Below are 24,942 nucleotides of genomic sequence, written 5' to 3'. Positions count from 1 at the left end.
AAAACACATACAGTCACTACAAGTAGGTATTTTTAGTTTTGGTAATTTTAAAGGGAAATTGTGGTTTTAGCCATTTATGTCAGTTGTTCTGTCTGTTATGGTCAAGAATTTGTATCACAGTATTGTGGCAGTTTGACCATATATCACTCAGTAGTTAGATCACTTTCTATAAGTGGAACTTCATATACTTTTACAATATCTTTTTTCTTAGTCAGTAGCATGGAGAAAAAATATAATAAAAAGAATTAAAACTTTGATAAAAAAAAATTTTTTTAATTAAATTTTAACAAAAATGAAATATTTGGAACAGGGTCATAGTCATCCTATACCAGGCTGGCTAATTCATGGAGGTGTAATATAACTTTTTGCTTTTAATTGTTATTAACTTATTGTTTTTAATCAAGTCAGTACACAAAAGAGTGCACCCTGTCTTTGGTTTTGGTCCATCCACCCATCCATTCTCTTCTGCTTATCCGGGGCCGGGTCGTGGGGGCAGCAGCCTAAGCAGAGAAGCCCAGACTTATCTCTCCCCAGCCACCTCCACCAGCTCATCCGGAGGGGACCCCAAGGCATTCCCAGGCCAGCCGAAAGATATAATCTCTCCAGCGTGTCCTGGGTCTACCCCGGAACCTCCTCCCGGTGGGATGCCCAGAACACCTCACCCAAGAGGTGCCCAGGAGGTGTCCTAGTCAAATGCCCGAGCCAACTCAATGGGCTCCTCTTGATGTGGAGGAGAAGCGGCTCTACTCTGAGCCCCTCCCGAATGGCTGCACTCCTCACCCTTATCTCTGAGAGGCCAGCCACCCTCCGGAGGAAACTCATTTCTGCCGCTTTGTGATCTTATTCTTTCGGTCACTACCCAAAGCTCATGACCATAGCTGAGGGTAGGGAAGTAGATTGACCAGTAAATTGACAGCTTTGCTTTTACACTCAGCTCCCTCTTCACCACTACAGACCTTTGCAGTGTCCGCATCACTGCAGACAAGCCCCTGATCTGTCTGTCGATCGCCTTCTCCCATCACTTGTGAGCAAGACCCTTGAACTCCTCCACCTGGGGCAGGAACTAGTCCGTGAGCCAGAGGGGGAACTCCACCCTTTTTTCAGCTGAGTACCATGGCCTCAGACCTAGAGGTGCTGATTCTCATGCCAGCTGCTTCACACTTGGCTGTGAACTGTTCCAGTGCAAGCTGGAGGCCACCACCTGATGAAGCCAACAGGACCGCATCATCCGCAAAGCACAGAGACGAGATTCTGAGGCCACCAAAGAAGAAGCCTTCCGCTTCCTGGCTACGCCTAGAAGTCTGTGACAGAGGGCAGCCCTGGCGGAGTCCCAACACCCACAAGAAACAAGTCCAACTTATTGCCAGCTATATGGACCAAGCTCTCACTGCGGTTGTACAGGGACTGGAAGGCCCGCAACAATGGGTCAGACACCCCATACTCCCGCAGGATACCCCAAGGGATGCAGTTGAATGCGTTCTCCAAGTCCACAAAGCACATGTAGACTGGTTGGGCCAACTGCCACACACACTCGAATATCCTCAAGAGGATAAAGACCTGGTATGGCGTTCCACGACCAGCACAAAAACCGCATTGTTCCTTTTGGATCTGAGGTTCAACTAACAGGCGGACCCTCCTTTCCAGGACCCTGGCATAGAGACTGAGGAATGTGATCCCCGAAAGATGGAGCACACCCTCCGGTCTCCCTTCTTAAAGATGGGGACCACCACCCCGGTCTGCCAAACCAGTGGCACTGCCCCAGATCTCCACGCGATGTTGCTGAGGCGTGTCAACCAAAACAACCCTACAACATCCAGAGCCTTCAGGAACTCAGGGTGAATCTCATCCACCCCAGAGGCCCTACCACAAAGGAGTTGTTTAACCACCTCAGTGACCTCACCCCAGTGATGGGTGAGTTATCCCCCTCGTTCCCAGATTCTGATTCCAGTACAGAAGGCGTGTCAGTAGTCAGGAGGTCTTCGAAGTATTCCTTCCACTGCCCGACTATAGCCTCAGTTGAAGTCAGCAACACTCCACCCGCACTATAAACTGTGTGAGTACAGCACCACTTTCCCCTCCTGCCAGAATCGCTTCGATGCCGTCCGAAAGTCTTTTTCCATAGCCTCACCGAACTCCTCCCACACCCGAGTTTTTGCTTCAGACCCTGCCCGAGCTGCGTTCCGCTTGGCCTGTTGGTACCCGTCAGCTGCCTCCGGAGTCCCACAGGCCAACCAAGCCCAATAAGACTCCTTCTTCGGCTTGATGGCTCCCTTCACCTCTGGTGACCACCATTTGGTTCGGGGGTTACCACCATGACAGGCACCAACCACCTTGCAGCCACAGCTCTGAGCTGCAGTCTCAACAATGGAGGTGTGGAACATCTTCCTTACAGACTAAGTGTCCTCAGCCTCCCTCGGAATGCTTTCGAAGTTGCCGGAAGTAGGAGTTGAAGATTTCGCAGACTGGGGCTTCTGCGAGGTGTTTCCAGCACACCCTCACAACAAGTTTAGGTGTGCCAGGTCGGTCAACCATCCCCCCCTTCCCCCCACCACCTGACCCCTGCAATGCCTCCTGTGGGTGGTGGGCCTACTGGAGGGCAGGCCCGTGTCATCTCTTTGGGCTGCGCCCGGCTGGGCACCACGGGCTACTGCCTGGCCACTAGACGCTCTCCCTTGAGCTCCCTCCCCAGGCCTGGCTCCAGGGTGGGGCCCAGGTAACTCTATCCCGGGCAGGGTAAACAGGTCCTTTGTTGGTCTTTCCATGGGGGTCTTCTGAACCACTCTTTGTCTGGCTCCTCACCCAGGACCAATTTGCCATGGGAGACCCTATCAGGGGGACTAGCCCCCGGACAACATAGCTCCTGGGATCACTGGGACACACAAACCCCTCCACCCTTCCCCTCCCCTGGTTTTTGGTATCAGGATAATTATATCCTGATATGAAATAATCTGATAAATAATTTGATAAATAATCTGATAAATGTTGTTATGTCTTTATCAGTCTCACACATTGTAGTGGAGAAGAAAAGTAGGTGCAAAGCAAACTTCAGTCATCACACCTTCACCACCGTGCTTGACAGTTAGTATGAGGTGTTTGTACTTATATGTTGTGTTTAGTTTTTGCCAAATGTGGCACTGTGCATTATGGCCAAACATCTTTACTTTGGTCTTTGTTTTTTTCCCATGCACCTGTGCAGAGCTAAGCCATGCTACCAGGTTCTTTTTAGAGAGGCTTTTTCCTGGCAACTTTTCCAAACAAGCCATACTTGATCAGTCTTTTTCTTATTGTACTGTCATGAACTTTAACATTTAACATGCTAACTGAACACTGAAGAGTTTGGCAGACAGACCGCTGGGCCAGCCACTGGTGAGACGATTGACAGCTGTCTTAAATGTTTTCCACAGACCAGCAAACTGCCAGAACCTCTGTTTTTATATAGATGGTGAAACTTACTGATGGTCACTTCATCAAGTCCATTCGTTTAGTGCCACCTGGCTGCTACTTACCCTCTTAATTCCTATGGAAGCAGCAAGGGTGTACCAAAGATTAACTTCTGTTACTGTGATTTAGTGTGCTGTACATGGCTGTTTGCACATTTTCCCAGTGAAATTACAGAGAACCACATAATCTGTAATAAATGTATATTCAGCTTGACCAACAAAGTGAAATAGTCATTTAGGTATTGAATTTTTAGGCAGTTAAAAAAAAAACTCTCTGCAGGTCACGTCACTTCAAAGAAACTTGTGCCTTCTTACGTCTTCTCAGACATTAATATATTCTCAAAGTGATATTTCCTTCTTTCTGCAGGATAATCTCTTTGAGTGGCACTTTTCTGTTCGTGGGCCTCCAGACTCAGATTTCGATGGTGGGGTTTACCATGGCAGAATCATACTTCCCCCAGAGTACCCCATGAAACCTCCCAGTATCATCCTCCTCACAGTAAGATGCAGATGAAGACCACATCTCAATTGCATTTGATTATTCTCCTGTTGGAGAATCAGATCAATGGACAGCATGTCATTTAACTCTCAGCCATTTATTCTTGCATCATAAATGGTAACAGTTTTCAGGACAGACCCTAGGCTGTCAGGACACTGTCATAGAGAATTGCACTGGTTATGTGAGAATGAAAGATTCGTATTATATTGTGGCAGCTGTATAATGTGTGCATTAATGACTGATGAAAGCCACAATTTGTTGTGAGAGAAATGTGAAACTTAATTTTTGTCCAGCTACTTTTTATTTATTGAGCTAACTTTTCCATTTTAACTGTTTGAACACTCTTACTTTTGCACAGTGACAGCCCAATATTTGCCAACTGCTCAAAATTTCTGTCAGTTTATTTTCACAGCTTTTAAGAAGTATGTTTTATGTGTTTGTCTTCTCACACTTGGCCACCACCGGCCTTCTCTTTATTGCCTTCCAAATTAGCCAAATGGAAGATTCGAAGTTGGGAAGAAGATTTGTCTTAGCATTTCTGGCCACCATCCAGAGACTTGGCAGCCCTCTTGGAGCAGTAAGTATCATTGAAAACAAGATCTCAGCTTGTTTTCAATGATGTATCTTATTCTCTAAGGCAGTGTTTCTCATACTGTGGGGTGCAAATGACCTGGGAGAAAAGTAATGTGGAACAAAAGTTGAACATCGGATCTGGAAATTCCATTAACATATGGCAGCAGGTACATTAGCATAGCGACTAGCAAAATTCTCTGCCGTCACTGTCTTTTGTTTACATAGGGCCACTGTATCACTTTCTTTTTTACATTCACTATACTGTCCTAGTTACTTATATTGCACTGGCTTTGTAGCCCCACGCTAGTATTCTTCTTCTTGCTGTCTATCTTAAAAATTTGAAATGTTTGAGTCTAATGGCTTAAACCAAGAAACAGGGTTTATTAGGGATCAACAAGAAGAGATAATTGATTTTAGCAGAATGATCATTTTAACTGTGGTAACCCTCCCCATGAGTGGTATAGGTATAACATTCTAAAGTGTGAGATCATCCTCTGTTGTTTTTGGTAGAGGAATATGATTCATTGGTACCAGGTCTGACAGCCTGGTAGCCTGCCTGGGTGTAGTGGGGTGGGGGAGGTGTTCTGAAAATTACAATTCAGAGGCAAAACTGTTGATTTACTCCAGTTGATGGGTATAGATGAGAAGTTATCTATACGTATGATTGTCTTCAGAAGAACGGTTTGTGAGTTCCCAAGGAAAAGTAATCCATCATCAGCATAAAGGCTTATCTTATGGTCATTATTTTCAGTTTGAACTCCTTTAATGTTTGCATTTTATCAAATTGCTATCTTTATCAGATTGGTTCAATGAAAATGTCAAAAACTGAAGGAGAAAGTGGGCAGCACTGCCTGGTGCCCCTCTGCAGATTGAAGCTTTGGGAAGTAAGATCATTTGTCCTAACGTGCATTTGGAGAGCTGTATAGTGTTTAGTAAGCCATTTGTAAAATTTGTCCTGTCTAACTGGACAATGAGTAAAGTACGGATGCAACATGGATGTCCTCATTGAGGCTTCAGCTCAGAAAGCAGCCATCCTGTGTTTTGCTTTATTACTTCTAAACAATGTTGAATGTGCTCTGCTTTTTTTTTCTTCTCTGTCTTCCAGTCCGTACTGCCTTAATAGCTATAATTGGATTCATGCCAACAAAAGGAGAAGGTGCAATAGGATCTCTTGATTATACCCCTGAAGAGAGGAGGGCTCTTGCCAAAAAGTAAGATTTGGTAGTTAAAAATCTTTCCAGTCTTTCCATTAGAATAACAAGGTAAGTATGGGACATTGTGTATTAAATGAAATACAGCCTAGATTATCAGACACAAAGGAAGAGGATATGATCCTCATAAGTTAATATTAAAACAGCAAAATTCATGCAAGCATGTATTATCACCAACACCTATGCCTCAGAGGACATGCTTTGCTGTTAATTACTGGCTTGTCACTATCTGAAAAGAGCATGCCCAAGCTAATCCTGGTATTGAAAGAAAAATTAAATTTTGCCATATGACCAGTCTCCAGAGGGAGCATGATCAGGCACTCAATTTTCATTTTACATTGCATTTCCCTCAGAGAAAATGGTGCAGAGCCAATGATCGAGAGGATCAAGCTAAAGTTGCTCTTCTATTACCAGATAAGATGGGGTCTTGATCATGCAGTTATTTCGTTAACACATGGAGATGAGATTGACAGGAAGACACACTTTGCTATGAATATGTAGCTCCCTATCTCCATGATGGCAACCCCCACCCCACCACTCCCCAACACACACACACACACACACACAAAAAAGCTGAGACAGCACTTCTCTTGTTACTTATCTGATCTTATCATCTTCTGTGCCTCTTATGAATGTGAGGGCTGCCAGTCAGTGGAGGACCCCAGCACAGCAGCAAAAGCCTCGTACAGTATCATTCAGAGTTTACTGATTTTGTGATTGACAGGTAAACTGCCAAATATGTATCCTCACTTTTGATGTAGCAAGACAATCACAGGGGAGGTATGAGAAATCTTAAAAATAAATAGTTAGTATATGTACGCCAATTATGTCTGACACCCAAGTGTACATAAAGTAAGGTTCAAAAGTCTGCGATCACTAGTGTAGATTCTGTTCCATATATGTGCAATTTTTTCAATATGTCTTAATAGAAAATATATCACTGTAACAACTTGTGGGGAAAAAGTAAAATCCCTTCAGAGCAACACGGACTCCAGTTTTGTTCAAACCTGAATACTTAACCCCTTACCTGGCCGCTTCAAAATCAACAAAAACACATGAAAAAGCATACCCAAATTAAATCAGCTGCTGTTCCTGATCTCTTTGGAGTACATGCAAAAGCTTGGTCTCTTTGTGGAGAAGACAACCTATATTTTTCATTTTTGCAGTCAAAAATGCTTTAACTGTGTATGTAGCTATTGAGTTTGGAACACAGAAAAATTAGACAGTTTTTTGCCTCGCCTAAATTTTTCCTGTTTGTTTTCATGTAACTACACACTAAGTGTAGAAGGTATGGATTGGAAAATATAATGGAGCTGTACAATTAAGTCTTTTTACCGTGCATTTCAAATTTTATCAAGATAGCACAAAAACCTACTGTTCTGTAAAGGTTTTTGTGTGTTGATGTCCAGGCGAGGACTCACATGTGCCATTTGGAGACTCCAAGTGCCACATGAGAGCAGCCTTGGATATGCAGACTTCAAATGCCTGTAACTCCTCAATGCTTCAACATACAGTCATCAAGGAGGCTCTAATCAAAGATACTATCCTAAGGAATCCTCTGCTAAACACAAAGTTCCTGATAGTACAAATTAATTATAAGTATAGACATTATAAATCAGAGGTTGCCCTAATTTGTAAAAAAAGGAAAAAGTTAGGCCTTCATTCACAAAAACCCCAGTCTATTTTCAGTGATTCCTTCACACACCCAAAACAAATAAATTGTATGTTGATCTAAAGTTACAGTAAATGTAAACACTACATATTCACATAAAATAAAAAACCACAAGCCTCCCAATTGTCCTTCTCTGATACACAACTTACAACCCCATCCCAAACCCACAAACAAAACAACTTACACAAAGCCCACCACAAAGCATAAAGCTTTCTGTAAACTTTAGACGCTTTTCAAAAAAAGCTTTGAGCCATTGTCCTCCTCATCCTGCCATAATAAACTTAATAAAGACCCCATGAAAGCCTCATCGAGAACTGTAACAACCTTCTCTGGCCCCATCACTGCTCTTGTCTTGTCTTATCCATATGTAAAGTGCACACAATATAAGTGGTGTAACAACAGCATATGGTGATATTTTCTGTGTAATGGTGCATGTCAAGCTCACCATTACATATATATTTACATCTAAACGTCATATAATACAAGGACGAGCTGAGAATAAAATTTCTTACCATGAAGCGGCTTCAGAACAGCTGTTCGTTTGCAGCGATAAAACCGGTCGAATAAGCAAGCAAGTCCTCTAATGAATAATAATCCACTCGTGAGTCATTTAGTCACTTCGTTGAATAAATATAGTCTGTTTTTGATGCATTCTGATAATCCGTTGGTAAGAAAAATTATTGTAAACGCCGTTTATGCACGACGGTGCAGACGCTCTTACTTCCTGCTGAGTTTCAGGCACGGAGGACGTGCTGATTATGCAGAGAGTTTGTGGAGTCATGTGAACACAAACCCCATAGTGCCGTATACCCACGTGTCAGAAATATTATTGGCTATCCATCTGTCATTTTAGATTTTGGGTCAGAGTTGACCAATAAGAACGATTGGCAGACATTTGGGGGCATGTCCAGAGAAGTCAGATGATGCTGTCTGCTTATTATTGGCTCTGGAAAACCCATTTCATAACATGATTGGCCAAATGAGGTGTCAATCAAATTCTGAGGGTCTAGTCTGTCATATAAAAGCATCGTAAGGGCGAACGGCAGCGTTACTGTGATGCTATGAGGCTTCAAAGTCAAAAAGTGCCATTTAAGTGGTAACTAATTCGAGCCAGGGTCATTGTAATGAACGAAAACAAACAAAAATAAAGCTGCAAGCGGCGATAATAGGCCCTCGCTGGCCGCAGCCCAGGTGCAGCCCAGGTGCGGCTGGTGCCGAATTGAACCTAGCTTTCCCAGCCGTGCCCGTTTTAGCCCTTTTAATAGCTGCTACATGTGAGATATTGAAATGGATGAATTGGCTAACCAAGGAAAAAGATGCCATTTTCCAGGCTTCGCCATGGCAACACGTTACATATTACATTATTTTCACCCACAAGTTTTTTATTCAGGGAGATGTGAAGAATGTGTGTACCAAATTTAATGCATTTGTATGCATTTTTGAGAAAGAGAGGGTCATTTTTCAATCGCAGAAATTTTAAATTTTTTCCCTTTGGAATAGAATGGGGCAGTTTTGGGATCGTCATGCAACAGTGTCCAAAATATGATATAGGTGTAATTGACTTTTTTGTTCAGGTTGACAAACAGAAGTTGTGTACCAAATTTTATACATTTTTGGCAAACTAAGTCAAAATTTTTGTATTGGAGAAATTTCGCTTTTTCCCATTGGAATAAAATGGGGAATTTGGCACTTCGCCATGGTGACATGTTACATAATTCAATATAGGTGTGGTTGGCTTTTTTGATCGGGATGATGTCAAGAAGGTTGACACAAATTTTCATGCATTTCAGAGAAACTAAAATTCTAGACCTCCATACAAATATTCGTTTGCTTCTGTAGGGGGCGCTATTGCACCTAGGACCTTGATTCCCTAGTTGTGGGTTCAGGCTGGTTCAGTACATAAGTGATATAATTTTGAGGCTGATCGGCCAAAGATTGTGCGAACGAATGCACAAACAAATTTGCGGCGAGACAAACCCCTCTAAAACCCCGCAGAGCTTTTGATGTCCCACTTATATAGATGATCCTGAGCGATTTTGGTGGCAGTTGGTTAAAGGCCCTAGGAAAAGTTGATTCAAATAGGAGGTATGCAAAAATGCTGACTCGGCAAAGGTCAAAGTTCAATCCAAAATGACCGACTTCCTGTTTGTCAGGCGGCAACTCCATAATGTAATTTTTAGTTGGTATTCATATGGTCTCTTTTTGACTGGAACTTGGTGGTTATAGGGTAAAAAAATTTTTGCCCCTCCCATAGGAATGCAAAAATTCATAATTCTAGGGGGTGCTGTTTTGCCACTATTTGGAGTTTTTTAATGGTGCCATCAAAAACAAAATGTTTTACCAGACCTGGCTTGTATGCAAAAATTGGTGAGTTTTCGTATATGTTAAGGGTGTCAAATAAGCGATCATTTACTTAATAAAGAAAAAAAATAATGAAGAACGCCAACGATTCCAATTATGCGCCTCTCCAGTCACCTTCATATATATGTTTTCGGAAACGTCTCGACTCGCGCAAGCTAGCTCATGATGCTAACGATTTCAATTATGGGCTGTTCCATTCACCCCCATATAATGAATGAATGAGTTTATTGCCATGTGGGTGAACAAGTTCACACATTGGAAATTGCAGTTACAGAACACCATCCAAGAATACACAAAACACAACACACATGGGGGGATATGTGTCCTGGGGTCATGCAGCCGACTTGCAGCGCTACCTTTGGCAGGAGGAGAAAACAACACATCATGGGGAAGTTAGGTTAAAAGTTAGGTTAAAAAAAAGAGCACTATACCAGGGTCCAAAAAAACCACATTAGCAAAGCATTTGCACATGTAAAGCTAGGACAGCGGCGGTAGGTGAGGTCAGGTCAGGAGGGAATGCAGACGGAGACGAGAGGTGGGGGCATTATGGAGCCAGATGCCAGGTCCTAGCCAAAACAGTTCGCTGATAGTGGTGGAATTTCATCAGCGGCCATGGTACACCAGACCCAGCTTCACAAATCACAACGCGGAGTGGGGGGAAGAGCAGCCGCACACAGAGCCCTGGAGAGAGATATGGTTGCCAACCCAAGGCCGGCAGGGGTGCCGAATTCCTGATAACAAATGTTGTTTTGGAACAGGCTGCTTGTTTTTCCAACAGCCTTCAGTCTTACTGGGAAACCATTCAAAAATCCAATATTCCAAATTCGTTGATTGCCGTCCTCACTGTGCAGAACCGAACTATATCTCCTGATCTAACCCCTCTCGCCTGCGAGCTCGCTAATCTTGCGGCTCAGGTCCACCAGGCTTTGAGTCTGAGTTTGTACGGCTCTGCTCAGCCCTTCCACCTGGGTCAGCAGCCTCTGCAGATGTCGAACCGCCGTCCAGATTTTCTTAATTTGCCAGTAAAGCAGGTATCCACCGAGCCCAAACAGAGAAGATGCCGCTACCAAAAAGCCGAATATATATGCGTCTTCCACGTCTTCCACTCCAAGGGCTGAGAAGCACACAGGTCTCCACGAGCTTCAAGAGTCGATGACGTATCCAACCGGGTCTGTTCCACTCGGACACGCAGGCTCCCCTGTCCCGGATCTCATAGTGGAAAAAATTCGATCAATGATGGAGAATGCCGAGTTTGCCAGATCCATGTTTCAATCTTGTTCTTATTCGGACAGTGTGTAAAAGACGCTCTCACAGCAAGCAGCAAGCGTAGAGATGGGGAGGGCAGGGAGAGAAATATAGTGCGACCGTCTCCGACAAGAGCAGGAAGAAGCATTTTTGAGAAGCGTTCGACTTTGACAATGGACGTTTGCCGCGCGAGCGAATCCAATAGGCTCCTCGCCAATCCCTTTGGGAGGCTCGGGCCTAATAACCAAAACTGAAATTGAAAAAACTTTTTCCATCCATCCATTCTCTTCCACTTCTCTCATTCAGGGTCACGGGGGGAGGGGAGGGGGGCTGGAGCCTATCCCAGCTGACACAGGGTGTACCCTGCCTGTGTCACCCTGTGACACAGCTAATAAAAATGAGCAGAACCACTCTGAAAACTAACTGAATTAGAGAAAAAAAAAAAGTAAAAATGAACTAAAACTAAACTATAATGTAAAATCCAAAACTATTATAACCCTAATTTGAACATGATCTGTCAGTGTTCCAAAGTAGAGATGCACATTTCCAATTTTTGGGCTGAGTCTGATTTCAGTGAGGATGCATGAGTCTCTCTTAAGGAAAAACTTAACTCCACACTTTTCTTTAGTGCTAAAATAGAACAAAAGAGACGCCTTCAACTTTTCATAATAAATACACCTGTGTCATAGTTTATCACAGCTAGTGTAGTGCTTAATGACAATTAAACCATTTAACCAAACATGCCATACCATCTTTATTAATAAAGCACTTTAGAACAGGGGTGGGCAACTCCAGGCCTCGAGGGCCGGTGTCCTGCATGTTTTAGATGTGTTCCTGAGCCAACACACCTGAATCACATATAGAAGTCATTAGCAGGACTCTGGAGAACTTGACTGCATACTGAGGAGGTCATTCAGCCATTTGATTCAGGTGTGTTGGATCAGGGACACATCTAAAACCTGCAGGACACCGGCCCTCGAGGCCTGGGATTGCCCACCCCTGCTTTAGAACAATCACAGCTGACACAAAGCGCTGTACATTACAACATACAAATAAGTCTTTCAGGTTTAAAAAAAAACATACAGTTTAAAACTAGGTCTCGTTGGGAGTCAAAAGCCAAGGAAAAGAGTGAGGTTTTAAGACGAACTTTAAAATGATTAAATTAAAATCATTATCTTACAACTGAATTACTGATAAGCTTTAACCCACGGGCTACCTAATGTTAGGTGAGAGAAGTCTACTATTCGGAATGAGGGCTAATATTAATGTAAGCAAAGTACATAACAGACAGTATGGCTACTCTTAGTTACTGATGTACTATTGTACTTAATATGTTACCTAACATACTGAAATAGCAATTAGCATCCATGCAGTCATCATCCATGCGACCTTGTTTCCAACAGCTAATATAAATATTACTGTAATAATATTGTCATTAACATGGGGGCTATTTTAAAGATGTGAACAAAGGCAAAATAGCTAAAGCTATGCAGAGCTTAGAGCCAGCCACAAGCCAGCAGTCTCAGTATGAGCAAAAGATCAAAGCTGCTATGAGAAGAGGGTTGATGTCCTGTTATCTGGCAAATCTATAAACATAATGGAAAATAATGCAAGCACATGACATTTGTTTTGTAATATGCTGCACCTGCATTTTTTTGGTAAGGTAAAATATGTCTCACTCTCATTGCCCACATGAGCGTGAAGTCTCCCAGCAGGATGATGGCGTCATTGGATGGAGCACCCTCAAGCACCCCGCCCAGCAACTCCTAGAAGGGTGGGTACTCTTAACTGTAATTCGGCGCATAAGCACGAACAATAGTCAGGACCCATTCCCCATCCCGAAGCAAGCAACCTTCTTGTCTGCCAGTGAAAACTCCAACATACAGGGAGCAAGCTGTAGGGGAACCAAGAATACCCTCCCCGGCTTCCTGCCTCTCACCAAGGGCAAATCCAGATTGGAACAGAGTCCAGCTCCTCTCCAGGAGACTGGTTCCAGAGCCCAGGCCATGCGTTGAGGTGAGCCTGACAATATCTAGCTGGTATCTCTCAACCACGCGCACTAGCTCAGGCTTCTTCCCCACCAGAGAGGTGACATTCCATACCCAGGGCCTCCGCCCTTGGCCACCGCCCGACACACATTGCACCCGGCCCCATGACGCATTCCTGCGGATGGTGGACTTATGGGAGGGCTGTCCCATGTCTTCTCGTCAGACGGGGCCTGGCTGGGCACCATGGGCTAATGCCCGGCCACCAGATGCTCTCTCTCATGCTCCCTCCTCAGGCCTGGCTCCAGGGTGAGGCTCCATACCCCTATTGCAGACAGGGTAAACAGTTCCCTTGGTGACTCTTCCATAGGAGTCTTTGGAATGTGGATGATGCAGCCCTGTTGACTTCATCAGGTGGTGGCTTCTAGCTTGCTGTGGAACAGTTCACAGCCGAGTGTGAAGCGACTGGCTCCTCTAAGTCTGAGGCCATGGTTTTCAGCCGGAAAAGGGTGGGGTGCCCACTCCGGCTCAGGAACGAGTTACTCCCTCAGGTAGAGGAGTTTAAGTATCTCTGGGTTTTGTTCACAAGTGAAAATTAGCTAGAGTCTTCCATTCCAGCTTAGTAATTAATCAAAGACCCAGACAGAGTTTTAATTCTTTTGAAACTCTGACTCTTAGCCTTGTCCACACTAATTGGAAAATTCAGAAGCCTGTTTTATTTGTTATTATCTGTCTTCCACCTGGCCCTTACTCAGAGTTTAGGTCTGACTTCTCAGACTTTTTATCTGATTTAGTGCTCAGTTCAGATAAAATAATTATAGTAGGTGATTTTAACCCTTTAATGCTGGGTGATTGCTGCTGAAGCGCTGCTTACCTGCTCTTACTAGCTGTGAACAGCTGGTTAAGACGTAGTGTATCGTAAAAGCCAGCTGATCAAAGGAACTTTGATCAGCTGGTTTTTACCATAACTTTGTGACTGTTAGTCCTATTGGAAAACTGCCTGACTTTGTGGTATAATTCACAAATGTGCAGCTTAAAGCAGATAACGCATAAGCTGGAGAGGAAATGGCATCTCACTAACTTGGAAGATCTTCATTTATCCTGGAAAAAGCATTTGCTGATGTGTTAAACATAAAGCCAGGACATCTTACTATTCATCATTAATTGAAGAAAATAAGAATAACCCCAGGTTTCTTTTCAGCACTGTAGCCAGGCTGACAAAGAGTCAGAGCTCTATAGAGTTGAGTATTCCTTTCACTTTAACTAGTAGTGATTTAATGAATTTCTTTACAAATAAAATTTTAGACATTAGAGAAATAATTATTTATAACCATCTCAAATTGTATCTTCATGTTCGGCTGCTTTCAGCACTGCTGGTATTTGTTTAGACTCACTCGCTTCAATTGATCTTTCGGAGTTAACTTCAACAGTTACTTCCTCTAAACCATCAACATGTTTATTAGACCCCATTCCTACTAGACTGCTCAAAGAAGTCCTTCCAATAATTGATGCTTCAATCTTAAATATGATCAATCTGTCTTTATTAGTTGGCTATGTACCACAGGCTTTTAAGGTGGCAGTAATAAAACCATTACTTAATAAAAAGCCATCATTTGACCCAGCTGATCATCTGCAGAGGAATGGTTTATTCGAAGTGTTACCTCCAGTTAACACTCTTAGAAATCTTGGAGTGCATTTATGACTTCTAGATTGAATGAAGTATTGTAATTCATTACTGTTAGGTTGTCCTAAAAGCTCCCTGAAAAACCTCCAGCTGATCCAAAATGCTGCATCTAGAGTACTGACAGGGACTAGAAAGAGAGAGCATATTTCTCCTATATTGGCTTCTCTTCATTAGCTCCCTGTTAAATCTACAATAGAATTTAAAATTCTCCTCACATACAAGGTCTTGAGCAATCAGACCCCATCTTTTCTTAAAGACCTTATAGTACCATATCACCCCAATAGAGCACTTCACTCTCAGACTGCTGGCTTACTTGTGGGTCCAAGGATACTGAAGAGTAGAATGGGAGGTAGAGCCTTCAGCTTTCAGGCCCCTCTTCTCTGGAACCAGCTCCCAATTTGGATTCAGGAGACAGACACCCTCTATTTTTAAGATTAGGCTTTAAACTTTCCTTTATGATAAGGCTTATAGTTAGGGCTGGATCACATGACCCTGAGCCATCTCTTAGTTATGCTGCAATAGGCCTAGGCTGCTCTTCTTACTATGTTTATAACCCACTCTGCATTTAATCATTAGTGGACTGGACTGGTCTGTTGTGGTGAAGAGGGAGCTGAGCCTGAAAAGCAAAGCTGTCAATTTACCAGTCAATCTATGTCCCTACCCTCAGCTATGGTCATGAGCTTTGGGTGGTGAAGAAAGAATGAGATCGCGAATAAAAGTGGCAGTAATGAGCTTCCACTGCAAGGTGGCTGGCCTCTTCCTTAGAGATAGAGTGAGGAATGCAGCCATTCAAGAGAGGCTCAAAGTAGAGCTGCCAATCCTCCACATCGAAAGGGGCCAGTTGAGGTAGTTCAGGCATCTGACTAGGATGCCTCCTGGGCGCCTGTTGGGTGAGGTGTTCTGGGCATGTCCTATGTATATGCAAACAGAGCCTATTTACATATAGGACAGTTTTATGTTTTGTATCAGATGTTAGAACAACTGTGATGGTGTTGTTCTGTCTAATAGTAGCTGTTGGTGGTTCTATAAATTTAGCAAAGGGAGATAGAGAGAGAAGACATGCTAGTCTGGTCTGGATGTGAAGAGTGAAGCTTTGTGAAATAAGCCTGTTGTTAGCAATAGCCATTGGTGATGTCTAAGGTGCATGTACAATGATTCTAGCTTTTTCCATTTTTCACAGATACAGTTACTGGGGATTTATGCTTCAGTGGGAAATTTACATTGCAACCACAACGGGAGGGAAATTGCTGAAACCATGTAAATGAACTTAAAAAGAAATGGACAACTTGAAGAACAAATATGTTTGCCTCTTAAAAGAACTGGCTGCAACAAAGAGTGGGAGCTCAGGAGGGAAAAAAGTCCCTGCATTTTATTTTTCTATCAGTTGGCACCACATATAAATCACTGGGACACAACCACATGGTAGCACATGACACACAAGCATAAATGCTTGCAGCAATAATAATAATAATTAGGGATGGCACAATACCACTTTTTTAGGTCCGATACCAATTCCGATATTTTATATTTGGCTATCTGCCGATACTGATACAAATCCGATCTTTTTTAAAAAAAAAAAAACATTTTACATAAGTGAAGAGTCTCTTACACAACAAAATCAAAATTTTTTAGTTATCCCACGTACAAGACTAAGAATCAGGGAGGGGCAGAGCTTTTCGGGCAGTGGTGCCAAAGCTCTGGAACTGTTTACCACTCCAGCTCCGTTTAGCTGACTCTGTGGCGTCTTAAAAAAAAAGTTGAAAACTTTTCTGTTTAACCAGACATTCTGTTGACTTTATTTTTATTCTTTTTCTTTTAATATGGTAATGTTAATATGTTTTTAACATGGTGTTTTATCTGGGTTTTTGATACTGTGTTTTAATTATTGTAAAGCGCCTTTCTGTCTGTGGGAAGTACTAAATAAATAAACAAACAGGATGGATGGAGCAGCTACAAAGTTCTCTTTTTTTCACTTACTGATCAGGTGGCTGGTGAAGGACCTCCACCTGTTTCCACGTAAAAGGTTAATAGTGCTTACAGGGAGAAAAGCTTTCTTCCACTCCATCTGAGCTCACCGGCTCCGCCTCTTAGTCACAAGCATTCTCTTAAATACGTTTCTACTGCAGGTCCATATTTAGTCTCTAATCAGAGATTAAATTATAAAAAATATTTTGACGGGGAAGGGGTCCTTCCGGTACCGGACGCTGCGCTCGCTAGCAGTATGTCCGGGAGCTGAAGTAGAGAAAAAAAATAACAGCTGAAATTCTCAGCACAGCCAGCACAACACACAAACACGCAGAGAGCAGTGGAGGCGTGGAAAAACGTGTCAGCAAGTGTCAGTGTCAAAGGGAATCTGTCACAGCGACGGAGAACTGAGGGGGTTATTTCCTGATCCCACTCCATTCCAGTAGGTGGCGGTAATGCAGCTCTAAGCTGGTTTGGTCAACCGCAAAGCCACAAGAAGAAGAAGACCTCGGAGAACTGTAATGCAGCTAATGTGGGTTGGATCGGATCGGATTGCATTTTTTATTTCTTTCCGATATCCGATCCAGTAATTTAGGCCAGGATCGGACCGATACTGAATATCGGATCGGCGCATCCCTAATAATAATATTAATAACTCAGATTTATATAGCACCTTTTGAAAACTCAAAGATGCTGTACTTTAGCGTAAATAAACAAAAACAAACAAACAAATAAGATAGAGATTAAAGGCTTTTTTGAATAGGTGAAATTTCAAAAGTTTCCTGAAAGAGTCTAATGTTGGCCACTTAAGTTACATCGTAGGCTTTGTAAAGATTCCCCGCAGAAGTCTAAATCAGTAATTTGAAAGGTGCATTACAGCATTAAATTGAATAGTATTATAGTAGTATATGAATAGTATTTAGTAGGTAAATGGTAATGGGCTGGTTCTTATATAGCTCTGTGTGAGCACTCAAAGCGCTTATACAACACGTTTACCCCATTCACTTGCATGATTAACTAAGCTAAGTGCTTTTATTATCTAACATTCACACACATTAACACTCCAACGCTTGCGTCGGAGAGCCAACAGCCTGGCAGGGTATACCAGAGCCTCAATGGTCACTGAGGATACATCAGATAAACAGGAGCAGATAGTAGTGCATCTGTCCTTGGACAACGAGTCCACTGGCACCAAGAAAAAGGGCATCCGCGGCTTCCGGATCATTCAGAACACCCATGCCATCGACACATACTCTCGCATGATCTTTCCAGGCGCGTACATCCTCTTCAACTTGATCTACTGGTGTGTGTACTGCTGAGAATTTTAGCTGAAACTATAGCAGTGAAAGAAAATTATGGTGAATTCATTCTGTTGATCTCAAGGTATAAGGTATACTTATGCAAGTAAAGTTTGGTGGGATGACCTAGAATTATCAAAAGCTTCTGGGTATGAATATCTCCACATCTGCCTAACTTCACTGCTGGATTGGATATTGAATATAAATTATAGACCATTTTTTCCTGTCTCAGAGTCTAATATGTACCCTAGTGACACTCAGAACACCCTCATGGGGCTGGTTGCATATTCAATCTAAAAAAAAAAAAAGTCTAATCCTAAGCCTAAAAAGTTTGCCACAACATTCCCAGGGTAAATGTGGCATTACCCTTGACTTGCTCACAGAGGTGACTGCCAGATATTTTTTAAATGGTAAATGGACTAGTTCTTATATAGTGCTTTTCTACTCAGTCTGAGCACTCAAAGCACTTATACAGCATGTTTTACATTTACCATACAAGCACTTCCACAATAAACTTAGCGCTTCAATTAACTAACATTCACACACATTCACACTCCACACCAACGGTTGCTTCGGAGAGCAACTTGGGGTTAAGTATCTTGCCCAAGGATACATTGGCATGCAGCCTGGAGTAGCCAGGAATCAAACTGCCTACCTTCCGATCAGTAAGTGACCTGCTCTACCTCCTGAGCTACAGCCACCCATGATAGGTGGTGGACAAAAAGGTCTGTAATTAGCTGGATGACTGGGCTCTTTATTTGATTTTGACAGTCAATTTATCACTGTATTTATAGTGGGGGGGAAATTTTGGAGGTAGTTGTAAATTCTTTAATTATTCTTATAAACAGCGGAGAGGGTTGTCCATAAATGTCTGTAAAACTCAGCAGGGAAGCCAGGTCCAGGTGCTTTGTAAATGGGCATTTAATTAAGAGCACAGGACAGTTATTCTGGTGATATAATAGAGGTTTAACATCCAAACTTGATCTTGTGTTAAATGAAGTCTGTTGTATTGAAGAATTTGTGGATATCTTCAACAATTGGGTCAATTTCAGAAGTATATAAATTCATGTAAAACTCCTAAAAAAAATTATCTGTAGAATTAAGGCTTTCCCGCTGAATTCTTGATAACTGGGATTGTTTGTTTTGTTTTTCTTTGCTGTTTTGCTTAAGTAGATTTGCTAGGTATTTACCTGATTTATTATTTATTAAGACACTTTTTTTGTTTGTTTGTTTAAATTTATTAGATTGTTTATGTCAAATTGGTTTTTTAAATCCTTACTTTTTCAGAAGGGTTGCTTGTGTGTGTTTTTTCTAATGATTTAATCCTTAAAATTACTCTCAAGTTCTATGTCTTTTTTTCTTTTTATAAAATGAGTTTGAGATGATTCTGCCCCTTAAAACAGCTTTGCCAGTGTCCTATAGTGAAGTTGGAAAGATGTTCAAAGAGTAATTTACTTCAGTTAGCAGAGATGTGTTAAAGCACCATTTGGTGGTTGACTTGTTGGAGTTTGATATTCATTTGAAAGAGGTAGGTGATTGCTAGGTGCAATTTCTTTGCAGCCACTGATATAGCACTCTGCAATATTTTCATTTATGTAGCATTTTGTTCAGTCATGGAGTGTAGGAGGTTTTGTTATTCCTTATCATGAATGATGAGGAATAACAAATGATGAAGTTCTCCGAATATTTAAAACGTTAGAAATCAAACAAGCCATTGTGGCAGGATGACTTCACCACATACCACCTGTTGTCTGACAGGTCCCAGGATTTCTGCTGTGAGACATGTGGCTGTTCCATGCGTTCTGCCCTCCTGGATCTAACCCCCAATAGCAACCCTAGTGCCGAAGATCACAAAGCTAAAGAACTGGCTCAGCAAATCAACTTTAAGGTACAAGCACCGGCTGTTGCATGAGGCAGGTTTGATTCACAGTTCTGTCAGCAATTTTTTACTGTGATCAAAAAGAACTGCTGACAGCTAAGTATCAGGTTTCTGTTTTAAATTTTCTGTGTGCATGCACACACAATTCATAACAAAACTGATTTTACTTGTAATGCTTTAAATTTACTCATATCACATTTTTACATTTACACTGTAATGCCACAGATTATGTCCAGTACCTTTTATTTATTAGAACTGCAGACAAAAATGTATTTGATAAAACAATCTCACCACAAAAATTCTGAATTCTAAAATGCTAATAGTTTGCATAGTGCATAGTTTAACAAATACCTGCTGAGGTGGTTCGCATTTAAGTATTACAGAGAACTACTCCTGAAAACCATTAAACAACTGACTAAGCTAGCGGATGGATGCGCTCAGGAAGTAAAAGTATATAATCAGTCCCAAGGTGGATGTTGTTCTTTGAAAGTACCACTCGTTAGAAAGTACCACTCATTCTAACCCAAATGACATAAAGGCATTATAAACATTAAAACACAGACTTCAGCTACAGACACATAAACATAGAGCTGTCTTTTTGGATTAATTCAACTTCTATTTATGGTAAATCTTATAGGGGGCATGCTATTTAGGGAGCTTTAGCTTGTGTACACTTGCTGCCAGCCTTTGCTAGCCACTTTGAAAACCCACCTCATCCAACTCCTTTCATACTGCTACTATCATAGCAGTATGCCGAGTTAACAAACCGAGAGTTATTAGCAAAACCTGCTTCCTGGAATAGGCCCCTGGCCCCATTACTAAATCTAATGCAAGGTATAGATCAGGGATCTTCAAATCCAGGCCTCGAGGTCCGGTGTCCCACACCTTTTAGATGTGTTTCTGCTTCAACACACCTGAGTCAAATATAGAAGTCATTAGCAGGACTCTGGAGAACTTGACTGCATACTGAGGAGGTCATTCAGCCATTTGATTCAGGTGTGTTGGATCAGGGACACATCTAAAAGCTGCAGGACACTTGACCTCGAGGCCTGGATTTGAGGATCCCTAGTATAGGTGACTTAAGTTGACTGTGTGTTTATGCAGACAGAGTCCAGTTTATCCAGACAAGCTATTCAGACTGGAGGAGGAGAAAGTAATCCTTCAACACTCACCCAGGGAGACTCCTCCACATCTGCAAGTGAGGAAACTGACAAAGCCCAGGCTGAACAGGTAGGTGTTTTATTGCCACACAAGACAGCACATAACCTGCCTGCAGCCAGCTCACCACCTACAGAACAATCCTTCCCAGTGTTTTTATATGTTTTAAACTATAACTTGCAAAGGAGTATTGCATCCACAGACAAAAAAATAGTGAGGTAAAAACATAGAAACCTACATAAAGAGTTAATTGTCGAAAAAAAAATAAGTACAATGAAAGCAGGACAATCAATACAGAAGGCTCAGATAGAGGAAATACATTTCCATTCAACTAAGAATTGCAAAAATAAAGACCATGACAGTGTCAGTCTCTCCCTTTTTGTTTTCTGTCTATAAACTTCAAATTTCATTATGACCAAATTTCAGTCAAATGCCTGGCAAGATTTTTTTTTCTTAGTTTATCCAAAAAAGTTGAAGGTTAGCTTCACTATGGTGACACCCAAGGCTTAAGCAAAAAATCTTTTTCTACCATGAGGCAATAATGCTAACCACTGGCCCACTGTGTTGCTGGTAGCCACCAGAGAACCAAAAAAGTATTATGTAGTTGCCAGTCCATTCCAAATTTAAAAAATTGCCTCAGTGGGCTTGGGTGAGAAAAACTAACGGGCAAAATGTGAATGCAGACTGTGACTAAGCTGCTTTTGTCTGCTCTCTTATTCATTAGGGGTCTCCACAGGAATTGGCAGTAAATTTGTGGTCTAACTATCAATACTAAATATACTAAACACTGATACACTGATGTATAATAAATTAAATCAAGGAAATATAAAACAAAAAAATGAAGAACCCATAACTAAATACAGGGGTTGGACAATGAAACTGAAAAACCTGGTTTTAGACCACAATAATTTATTAGTATGGGTGTAGGGCCTCCTTTTGCGGCCAATACAGAGTCAGTTCGTCTTGGGAATGACATATACAAGTCCTGCACAGTGGTCAGAGGGATTTTAAGCCATTCTTCTTGCAGGATAGTGGCCAGGTCATTACGTGATGCTGGTGGAGGAAAACGTTTCCTGACTCGCTCCTCCAAAACACCCCAAAGTGGCTCAATAATATATCGATCTGGAGACTGTGCAGGCCATGGGAGATGTTCAACTTCACTTTCATGTTCATCAAACCAATCTTTCACCAGTCTTGCTGTGGGTATTGGTGCATTGTCATCCTGATACACGGCACCGCCTTCAGGATACAATGTTTGAACCATTGGATGCACATGGTCCTCCAGAATGGTTCGGTAGTCCTTGGCAGTGACGCTCCCATCTAGCACAAGTATTGGGCCAAGGGAATCCCATGATATGGCTGCCCAAACCATCACTGATCCACCCCCATGCTTCACTCTGGGCATGCAACAGTCTGGGTGGTACGCTGCTTTGGGGCTTCTCCACACCATAACTCTCCCGGATGTGGGGAAAACAGTTAAGGTGGACTCATCAGAGAACAAAACATGTTTCACATTGTCCACAGCCCAAGATTTGCGCTCCTTGCACCATTGAAACCGACGTTTGGCATTGGCACGAGTGACCAAAGGTTTGGCTATAGCAGCCCGGCCGTGTATATTGACCCTGTGGAGCTCCCGACGGACAGTTTTGGTGGAAACAGGAGAATTGAGGTGCACATTTAATTCTGCCGTGATTTGGGCAGCCGTGGTTTTATGTTTTTTGGATACAGTCCGGGTTAGCACCCAAACATCCCTTTCAGACAGCTTCCTCTTGCGTCCACAGTTAATCTTGTTGGATGTGGTTCGTCCTTCTTGGTGGTATGCTGACATTACCCTGGATACCGTGGCTCTTGATACATCACAAAGACTTGCTGTCTTGGTCACAGATGTGCCAGCAAGACGTGCACCAACAATTTGTCCTCTTTTGAACTCTGGTATGTCACCCATAATGTTGTGTGCATTGCAATATTTTGAGCAAAACTGTGCTCTTACCCTGCTAATTGAACCTTCACACTCTGCTCTTACTGGTGCAATGTGCAATTAATGAAGCTTGGCCACCAGGCTGGTCCAATTTAGCCATGAAACCTCCCACATTAAAATGACAGGTGTTTCATTGTCCAACCCCTGTATTAAATTGTTATTACTTTCATTGAAATAAAATTGGCCATAAATCGCCTAGAGGGCACTTTACTCCTACATCTGGACAAAAAGCCCAAATGTTAATCTGCATTGATTTGAAATATTTCTAAGGTCCTTTTATACTTTTTATAGAGAAGCTAATTTTAACCATAAAATGCTAGCATTCTGCTGATGTTTCCGTCTCTGCTTGTTTGAATTATACATCACATATAATGAAATTACATTTTGACTTCATGTTTGCATGAAGTCAAAATGGTAAGTGATATTTCAGTTTTTCTTTTTTAATAAATTTGCAAAAATTTCTACATTTCTGTTTTTTTTCTGTCAAGATGGGGTGAGAATGAGAAATAAAATGAACTTTTTTGATTTTAGCGAATGTCTGCAGTGAAACAAAGAGTGAAAAATTTAAACGGGTCTGAATACTTTCTGTACCCTCAAATGCGAGTAATCAGCAACCACGCATACAAAGAAGCATCGCAAACACACGAGTATCTGCTGTGCACATGCTGCTGCAGGTTCATGCTCTCATGAGGAAACTTTACGCACATGGAGCTGAACTTCTACACCCGTGAGGAAACTGAGTTTGGGCAGAGTCTGTGGAGCCAAATATGGTTCGTCACTTTGGTGGATAGTTCAGGTTACTGCGTTAGATCAAGTTACACTGTGGCAGCAACATAAGAGCTGTTTTAAACCAGATTTGCTCACAATCTGGAAAATAAAGTTTCCTGAATTAACTATCAGTAGTTATTGTTTTCTGTTGAGTGACTTATGGAATAATACCAGCTTTTTTAATGTGATTAAAAATGTGAGATAATTTGTATAAATTTGTATCGCAGTGTTAATGTGCTGGAAAACCTTGAAAATGGACCATGAAAGTGCTTAAAGTGCTTGACCCTGGAAAAGGGGTATGAACCCTGTATAAAGACTGGTGACTGGCCTAGGTCACCCATCACTACGTTCTCTAAACCCTGAAAATAGTTCCTATATGAGATGAACAGTTGTGTTTACCTTCATGCCAATTGAATTGCTATTTGCTGTAAGGTTATTATGTTTTTTGGGGGCGTTTTTTTGCCAGTCACATTGCCTGTCCCAGCTTTAAACACAAAACATTAAATTGCGCAAAAAAATGTAAATACTTTCTGAAGTTTAGGCTCACTCTCTCATGTGTTTTAGCACAGTTAAAAAAATAGACGTGTTCATCATTCTTTGCTTTATGTTTCAATGTATTAGAGCAGACACAGGGTACTCTGAAGGCTGGTGCAGTTGCTTAGATGCAATTTTCTGTATTTTAATTAGTAGTGTGATTCATCAACTGTTGACTTCTTACTGAGAGCCAGAATCATATTGATGTGAATAAAAAGAAATAATTCTGTATGCCAAATTGGTTGCTAGCATATAAATTCAAACACTTTTTTTTTTTTTTTTAAACAATATAGAAGATGTGTTATAGTAGCTTGAAGTTTTGAGCTTTGTTGCCTAAGAGGACTGGTTTTGGGTGCCAGCTGCTACTCACAGAAACAGAGGCTGTGTGTGAAGGAGCACAGTAGAGGGTCAACTTAGATCAGTGCTGCTGCGCTGGGATAAACTAAAGAGGGGCACATCAAAAATAGTACTCGCCATCTGCTGCTGGAGTTGGAGGGAAAAAACTGCAGAATGAGACAGTCATGCCCACAGCATCCCACACGGCCTATCTGCTAGGGTATGCTGGGATGTACAGTATTTACTATCTTTTACTAAGTTCTTCCAGTTTCTCCAGGCTCTCTCCAGTTTTTCTCTAATTGGGTGAAATGTATGTTTTCTGTGCAAAAGTTGTAGCTATCATTGCTGCTCGGGGA

General features: G+C 42.0%; 1 protein-coding gene across 1 annotated transcript in view; it reads left to right on the top strand.

The window, feature by feature from the left end:
• ube2j1 (ubiquitin-conjugating enzyme E2, J1) overlaps positions 1-24,942 on the top strand; it is a 40,058-nt gene that overhangs the window by 8,746 nt on the left and 6,370 nt on the right. The window contains exons 3-7 of the mRNA XM_030722348.1: positions 3,808-3,939; positions 4,432-4,516; positions 5,618-5,723; positions 19,692-19,821; positions 20,917-21,042. Of these exons, the coding sequence (XP_030578208.1) occupies positions 3,808-3,939; positions 4,432-4,516; positions 5,618-5,723; positions 19,692-19,821; positions 20,917-21,042 (579 nt within the window). The remainder of the gene's footprint in view (positions 1-3,807; positions 3,940-4,431; positions 4,517-5,617; positions 5,724-19,691; positions 19,822-20,916; positions 21,043-24,942) is intronic.

This window comes from Archocentrus centrarchus, chromosome 24 (genome assembly GCF_007364275.1).
Source record: "Archocentrus centrarchus isolate MPI-CPG fArcCen1 chromosome 24, fArcCen1, whole genome shotgun sequence".
Taxonomy (NCBI): domain Eukaryota; kingdom Metazoa; phylum Chordata; class Actinopteri; order Cichliformes; family Cichlidae; genus Archocentrus; species Archocentrus centrarchus.
Note: the sequence above shows the minus strand (reverse complement) of the source record. Positions and strands in the feature narration are given on the sequence as shown.